Raw genomic sequence first — 8,482 nt, 5'->3', positions numbered from 1 at the left:
GTGTGATTCTTTAGATGAAGTCACTTTTGGCAAAAGTGTATCATCAGTAGACAGAAAGGAGCACACAATCCTTGAGAACAATCTTGCTCTGAAACAATCCATAATTTCCCAGCTACTGATTGGATTGCAGACTTCAGGTTGCAGGAGCCTAGTCAAAGAGGTCTTGGGGTTGTACAAGTTGATCATGATTTTATTTTCTTTTTCTAAGTTATTAGATATTGGCTGATAGGGTGACCACTTTCCTCTGCAGTCGAGGTAATTTTTTTTCAAAGTTTTTAGTCCAAATTGTAGAAGCGGATTTTTGCATCATTTTAACATCTGTTCTACTTTTGAGAATAGAAACAGGTATCTTGTAGCACAGTCGCTTTCATATTTTTCTGTTAATGGTATGCTTATATTTTTTGTTTGTGCAAATATACCTATCTTACGAATCAAGTTGAACTATTTATCATCATGAATGCTTTTTGCATTTTTTGTTTATTGATTGATTTTTATTTTTGCTTGCATAGAATTAGTTTAAGCAAGAGATACTAGTAACAACCAATGACCCCATGGTAGGCATGTGGTGACTCTACTTCATCAAGCCAAGAGTGAGGAAGAAGCAGCTTTGTGCCTTGCTGCCCTGGAGTCTTTCATTGCCTATAGCAGCATCCCTTCTTGTAGTCTTAACAGTGTCATTATCGTGCTTACTAGGGTTGTTAATATACCTCAGCTTACTGTTACAGCATTCCAAGTAAGTTGATGATGTGATAGATAAATCTATTTGGGATTTGTTTAATTTGATAAATTACTGGCAAAGAATTTATATTGCGATAAGAGTTTATTTAAAACTATTAGATATGATTAAATTTTATTTCCAGATTATGCACTGTCTCGCAGGGACACATGTTGGGAACAGTGGTGTGCGTGTATTATGTCACTTGATTGAGAAAGCTCCTGACCCTCAAATAGTGCGTGGAGCAGTGTTCTTTTTGACTACAGTTTTGTGGGGGAGCAAGAAAGTCTCGTCACTGAACTGCACACCATTTGCAGTACTTCCAACTCTATACAAAGTTTGTATAAGCATCATTTGATGCCCCTTTTAAGCCTTTTTATAAGGGGCAGTGGAAAAGTGATCAATCAAGGTATGAAATATAATGCAGACAAGAAATTCATTCTCAATTTTTTATGTTGCCTGTATAAGCTCATCATCCTCATAGTGACAAGGAAGGGAACCTGGATGCTCTAGCTGTGAGTGAAACAGAGCTCAAGGGCAAGTGGTAGAATGGTTTAGGAATGTCGTAGGAGTAGAGTCTGGGATTAGTGTGAGGTTGAGTTAAAGAAGGGGTAGCAGTAATGCTGAAGGATGAGTTTTGTGTATGTGCAAAATGGTTTAAGAAAGTGAGCTCCGGACTGATGTGGGGAGAAATAAAAGTGGATTATAAGAGTTGCATGATTTTTTAGTGTTTCGACTTGAGAGGTTGGGCATTAGTGATGGGTGAAGAAATTGGAAATTAGTGATGAGTGATATAAATAAGTACATTGTCCACAGAAAACCTCATTCCCCCTTGTACTTTTAAAGGCAGTGTTGCATGTACATTTTAGTGTTCTGTCATTTGCAGATATTAGGGCATGGAATTGGCAAGATAACTGAAGCATTCTAAGTCCAAATTTTGGATCCATAGGGTCTTGATCTCTGAATGAGGCAAGGCACTGATGGTGCTGCACAAAGCAAGCTTGACCTTCAACTGATTCCAACAGTTCACTATTGAGTTAGAGTCGAGGGAGTTCCCAGGCCACTTCAACATTTGAATATTTTTCTCTGATAACCAGTTCATCACCTTTCTAGTTATAAGACAGAGTACTATTTTACATTTTGATCTCACCTATTAACCTCATAAAAAGGAAACGGATGGTCCTGTAGTTTCTTAATGTATTTCTTTCCATTCATTTTAGTGTTTTTAGGTAAGCAGTGCTCTATTAAAGCAACCCCAGATAATCTCGCTATCTATTTGTTTTACAGTCTTCATTGTGAAATGAATCATATTGCCTGGCACCTTAAACTCTCCTCACCCTCTCTTACCTCTTCTGCACGCTTAAAGGAACTTTCATCGTAAAATTTCACCTTTCTCCTGTGTGTTTCACTCCAGTCGTATTTCTTTGCATATGCAATTCTTGTGTTTGATATCAAAAGCAGGGATTTGGCAGCTGGCTTGCTGGAGGGAATGTGAAGGTCTTTTACATGTGATGTTGAATGGTTCTTTGATGTCTTTTCTTGAGTTTGGTGGCTGAAATATGGGGTTGTGTCAATACTACTCATCTTAGAAGGTTATCTGTATTTCTTTGTCTTCCTTTGGTGACCAGGGATAGGTTTTTGTGATATCAGGAAGCCATGATTCATGGTAAAAAGCTGCCTGATCATGCATTCTGAGTGCCCAGGATGCCTAGAAATCTCATGTGTATTCACATTTTCCTACTTTCAGGCAAGAATTCAGGCTATTCCTCCTCAGAAAGGTCAGGGCTAACTATCTTGAAGCACAGATAGAAGAAATACAGTGCCCAGAAGCAAATTTCCCAAAATGAAGTGGCAGCCAGGAGGAGTAAAGAAAGAACACGCTTCTCTAAAGACAGCTTGAGGCATACTAAGGCTGGTTGCTCAAGTTCACACTGTTACAAATGTTAGAAACACTAGTCTTGGTGACCAGGTGTATGATATGAGAAAATGAAGCATTAATTGAGGCAATTTCATTGATACTACACAAAGGCAAAGGGAATAAAGATAGGTGTTCAAACTTCAGAGGCACCATTATATTGAGTATTCTTGAGAAATTGTATGGGAGGATATTGATTGAGAGGGTGAAGGCATGTACAGAGTATCAGATTGGGGAGGAGAAATGTGGTTTCAGAAATTGTAGAGAATGTGTGGATCAGGTGTTTGCTTTGAAGAATGTACGTGAGAAATACTTAGGAAAACAGATGGATTTCTATGTATTTATGGATCTGGAGAATGCATGTGATAGAGTTGATAGAGATGCTTTGTGGAAGGTCTTAAAAGTACATGGTGTGGGGGTAAGCTCCTAGAAGCAGTGAAAGTTTTAATCAAGGATGTAAGGCATGTGTGTGAATAGGAAGATAGGAAGGTGATTGGTTCCCATTGAAGTTCAGTTTGTGGCAGGGGTTTGTGATGTCCCCAAGGTTTTTGATTTGTTTATGGATAGAGTTGTTAGGGAGGTAATTGCTAGAGTTTTGGAAGGGGGCGAGTATGCAGTCTGTTGGGAATGAGAGGGCCTGGGAAGTAAATCAGCTGTTGTTCGCATATTCTACAGCTCTGGTGGCTGATTCAAGTGAGAAACTGCAGAAGCTGGTGACTAAGTTTAGAAAAGTGTGTGAAAGGAGAAGGTTGAGAGTAAATGTGATTAAGAGCAAGGTCATTAGGTTCAGTAGGGTTGAGGGATAATTAAATTGGGATGCGAGTATGAAAGAAGAAAAATTAGAGGAAGTGAAGTGTTTTTAGATATCTGGGAGTGGACTCACCAGCGAGTGGAACCATGGAAGTGAGTCACAGGGTAGGGGAAGGGTCGAAGTTGTTGGGAATGATAAAGAATGTGTGGAAGGAGAGAATGTTATCTCGAAGAGCAAATATTGTTATGTTTGAGTGAATAGTAGTTCCAACAATATTATTTTGTTGCAAGGCAAGGGCTATAGATAGGGTTGTATGGAGGAGTGTGGATGTGTTGGAAATGAAATGTTTGAGGACAATATGTGGTGTTAGGTGATTTGATCGAGTAAGTGATGAAAAGTAAGAGAGATGTGTGGAAATAAAAAGTGTGTTTGAGAGAGCAGAGGAGAGAGTGTTGAAATGGTTTGTACATATGGATAGAATGAGTGAGGAAAGGTTGACAAAGAGGATATATGTGTCAGAGGTGGAGGGACAAGGAGAAGCAGGAGACAAAATTGGAGGTGAAAGGATGGAGTGAAAAAGGTTTTGAGTGATCGGGGCTTGACCATACAGGAGGGTGAGAGTCTTGCAAGGAATAGAGTGAATTGGAATGATTTGGTATACCGGGGTTGATATTTTGTCAGTAGACTGAACCAGGGTATGTGAAACATTGGGAGTAAACCATGGAAAGGTGTGTGGGGCCTGAATGTTGATTTTTTTTTTTTTTTTTTTTTTTTTTGCTTTGTCGCTGTCTCCCGCGTTTGCAAGGTAGTGCAAGGAAACAGACGAAAGAAATGGCCCAACCCACCCCCATACACATGCATATACATACGTCCACACACGCAAATATACATACCTACACAGCTTTCCATGGTTTACCCCAGATGCTTCACATGCCTTGATTCAATCCACTGACAGCACGTCAACCCCGGTATACCACATCGCTCCAATTCACTCTATTCCTTGCCCTCCTTTCACCCTCCTGCATGTTCAGGCCCCGATCACACAAAATCTTTTTCACTCCATCTTTCCACCTCCAATTTGGTCTCCCTCTTCTCCTCGTTCCCTCCACCTCCGACACATATATCCTCTTGGTCAATCTTTCCTCACTCATTCTCTCCATGTGACCAAACCATTTCAAAACACCCTCTTCTGCTCTCTCAACCACGCTCTTTTTATTTCCACACATCTCTCTTACCCTTACGTTACTTACTCGATCAAACCACCTCACACCACACATTGTCCTCAAACATCTCATTTCCAGCACATCCATCCTCCTGCGCACAACTCTATCCATAGTCCACGCCTCGCAACCATACAACATTGTTGGAACCACTATTCCTTCAAACATACCTATTTTTGCTTTCTGAGATAATTTTCTCGACTTCCACACATTCTTCAAGGCTCCCAGAATTTTCGCCCCCTCCCCCACCCTATGATGCACTTCCGCTTCCATGTTTCCATCCGCTGCCAGATCCACTCCCAGATATCTAAAACACTTTACTTCCTCCAGTTTTTCTCCATTCAAACTCACCTCCCAATTGACTCAACCCTACTGTACCTAATAACCTTGCTGTTATTCACATTTACTCTTAACTTTCTTCTTTCACACACTTTACCAAACTCAGTCACCAGCTTCTACAGTTTCTCACATGAATCAGCCACCAGCGCTGTATCATCAGCGAACAACAACTGACTCACTTCCCAAGCTCTCTCATCCCCAACAGACTTCATACTTGCCCCTCTTTCCAAAACTCTTGCATTCACCTCCCTAACAACCCCATCCATAAACAAATTAAACAACCATGGAGACATCACACACCCCGTGCCGCAAACCTACATTCACTGAGAACCAATCACTTTCCTCTCTTCCTACACGTACACATGCCTTACATCCTTGATATTTATATATATATTTTTTTTTCGCTGTCTCCCGCATTTGCGAGGTAGCGCAAGGAAACAGACGAAAGAAATGGCCCAACCCACCCCCATACACATGTATATACATACGTCCACACAGGCAAATATACATACCTACACAGCTTTCCATGGTTTACCCCAGACGCTTCACATGCCCTGATTCAATCCACTGACAGCATGTCAACCCCGGTATACCACATCGATCCAATTCACTCTATTCCTTGCCCTCCTTTCACCCTTCTGCATGTTCAGGCCCCGATCACACAAAATCTTTTTCACTCCATCTTTCCACCTCCAATTTGGTCTCCCACTTCTCGTTCCCTCCACCTCCGACACATATATCCTCTTGGTCAATCTTTCCTCACTCATTCTCTCCATGTGCCCAAACCATTTCAAAACGCTCTCTTCTGCTCTTTCAACCACGCTCTTTTTATTTCCACACATCTCTCTTACCCTTACATTACTTACTCGATCAAACCACCTCACATTGTCCTCAAACATCTCATTTCCAGCACATCCACCCTCGTGCGCACAACTCTATCCATAGCCCACGCCTCGCAACCATACAATGATAGGGAAGTGTAGTTTCAGTGCATTACAAATGACAGCTCGAGACTGAGTGTGAATGAATGTGGCCTTCTTGTCAATTTTCCTGGCACTACCTCAGAAGCAGGGGGTAGCAATGCTATTTCTTGTGGGGTGAGGTGGTGCCAGGAATGGATGAAGCCAAGCAAGTGTGAATATGTACATGTGTATATATATATATATGTTTATGTGCTTCTTTGGGCGTTTATGAATATGTATATGTATACGAGCTGATGAGCCATTCTTTGTCTGTTTCCATACTTTACTTCAGTGAAGCGGGAAACGGCAATCAGGTATAGATGGGATGTTCAGTTTTGTAAATGGAAATGGTGAAGGACTTGTAGATTTATGTGCTGAAAAAGGACTGGTGATTGGGAATACCTGGTTTAAAAAGAGAGATATACATAAGTATACTTATGTAAGTAGGAGAGATGGCCAGAGAGCATTATTGGATTACGTGGTAATTTATAGGAACACGAAAGAGACTTTTGGATGTTAATGTGCTAAGAGGTGCAACTGGAGGGATGTCTAATCATTATCTTGTGGAGACGAAGGTGAAAATTAGTAGAGGTTTTCAGAAAAGAAGAATGTTGGGGTGTAAAGAGTGGTGAGAGTAAGTGAGCTTGGGAAGGAGACTTGTGTAAGGAAGTACCAAGAGAGACTGAGTACAGAATGGAAAAAGGTGAGAACAAAGGAGGTAAGAGGAGTTGGGGAGGAATGGGATGTATTTAGGGAAGCAATGATGGCTTGCGCAAAAGATGCTTGTGGCATGAGAAGCGTGGGAGGTGGGCAGATTAGAAAGGGCAGTGAGTGGTGGGATGAAGAAGCAATATTATTAGTGAAAGAGAAGAGAGAGGCATTTGGACGATTTTTGCAGGGAAATAATGCAAATGAGTGGGAGATGTATAAAAGAAAGAGGCAGGAGGTCAAGAGAAAGGTGCAAGAGGTGAAAAAGAGGGCAAATGAGAGTTGGGGTGAGAGAGTATCATTAAATTTTAGGGAGAATAAAAAGATGTTCTGGAAGGAGGTAAATAAAGTGCGTAAGACAAGGGAGCAAATGGGAACTTCAGTGAAGGGCGCAAATGGGGAGGTGATAACAAGTAGTGGTGATGTGAGAAGGAGATGGAGTGAGTATTTTGAAGGTTTGTTGAATGTGTTTGATGATAGAGTGGCAGATATAGGATGTTTTGGTCGAGGTGGTGTGCAAAGTGAGAGGGTTAGGGAAAATGATTTGGTAAACAGAGAAGAGGTAGTAAAAGCTTTGCGGAAAATGAAAGCCGGCAAGGCAGCAGGTTTGGATGGTATTGCAGTGGAATTTATTAAAAAAGGGGGTGACTGTATTATTGACCGGTTGGTAAGGTTATTTAATGTATGTATGACTCATGGTGAGGTGCCTGAGGATTGGCAGAATGCATGCATAGTGCCATTGTACAAAGGCAAAGGGGATAAGAGTGAGTGCTCAAATTACAGAGGTATAAGTTTGTTGAGTATTCCTGGTAAATTATATGGGAGGGTATTGATTGAGAGGGTGAAGGCATGTACAGAGCATCAGATTGGGGAAGAGCAGTGTGGTTTCAGAAGTGGTAGAAGATGTGTGGATCAGGTGTTTGCTTTGAAGAATATATGTGAGAAATACTTAGAAAAGCAAATGGATTTGTATGTAGCATTTATGGATCTGGAGAAGGCATATGAAAGAGTTGATGGAGATGCTCTGTGGAAGGTATTAAGAATATATGGTGTGAGAGGCAAGTTGCTACAAGCAGTGAAAAGTTTTTATCGAGGATGTAAGGCATGTGTACGTGTAGGAAGAGAGGAAAGTGATTGGTTCTCAGTGAATGTAGGTTTGCGGCAGGGGTGTGTGATGTCTCCATGGTTGTTTAATTTGTTTATGGATGGGGTTGTTAGGGAGGTGAATGCAAGAGTTTTGGAAAGAGGGGCAAGTATGAAGTCTGTTGGGGATGAGAGAGCTTGGGAAGTAAGTCAGTTGTTGTTCGCTGATGATACAGCGCTGGTGGCTGATTCATGTGAGAAACTGCAGAAGCTGGTGACTGAGTTTGGCAAAGTGTGTGAAAGAAGAAAGTTAAGAGTAAATGTGAATAAGAGGAAGGTAATTAGGTACAGTAGGGTTGAGGGTCAAGTCAATTGGGAGGTAAGTTTGAATGGAGAAAAACTGGAGGAAGTAAAGTGTTTTAGATATCTGGAAGTGGATCTGGCAGCGGATGGAACCATGGAAGCGGAAATGGATCATAGGGTGGGGGAGGGGGCGAAAATCCTGGGAGCCTTGAAGAATGTGTGGAAGTTGAGAACATTATCTCGGAAAGCAAAAATGGGTATGTTTGAAGGAATAGTGGTTCCAAGAATGTTGTATGGTTGCGAGGCGTGGGCTATGGATAGAGTTGTGCGGAGGAGGATGGATGTGCTGGAAATGAGATGTTTGAGGACAATGTGTGGTGTGAGGTGGTTTGATCGAGTAAGTAACGTAAGGGTAAGAGAGATGCTTGGAAATAAAAAGAGCGTGGTTGAGAGAGCAGAAGAGGGAGTTTTGAAATGGTTTGGGCA

The 8,482-nt window shown here is 41.5% G+C and overlaps 1 protein-coding gene across 7 annotated transcripts in view; it reads left to right on the top strand.

Moving 5' to 3' along the window:
* The first annotated feature begins 533 nt into the window (after positions 1-533).
* Positions 534-8,482, top strand: part of LOC139753730 (tuberin-like) — a 582,506-nt gene continuing 574,557 nt past the window's right edge. For 5 of the 7 annotated variants that reach the window (XM_071670514.1, XM_071670517.1, XM_071670516.1 and 2 more), the window contains exons 1-2: positions 534-733; positions 861-1,052. In XM_071670514.1, the coding sequence (XP_071526615.1) occupies positions 864-1,052 (189 nt within the window). In that variant the 5' untranslated portion in view covers positions 534-733; positions 861-863. The remainder of the gene's footprint in view (positions 734-860; positions 1,053-8,482) is intronic. The other 2 variants (XM_071670519.1, XM_071670515.1) reach the window with 1 other exon arrangement.

The sequence above is a fragment of the Panulirus ornatus genome, chromosome 15 (assembly GCF_036320965.1).
Source record: "Panulirus ornatus isolate Po-2019 chromosome 15, ASM3632096v1, whole genome shotgun sequence".
NCBI lineage: Eukaryota > Metazoa > Arthropoda > Malacostraca > Decapoda > Palinuridae > Panulirus > Panulirus ornatus.
This window is presented reverse-complemented; position numbering and strand designations above follow the sequence as displayed.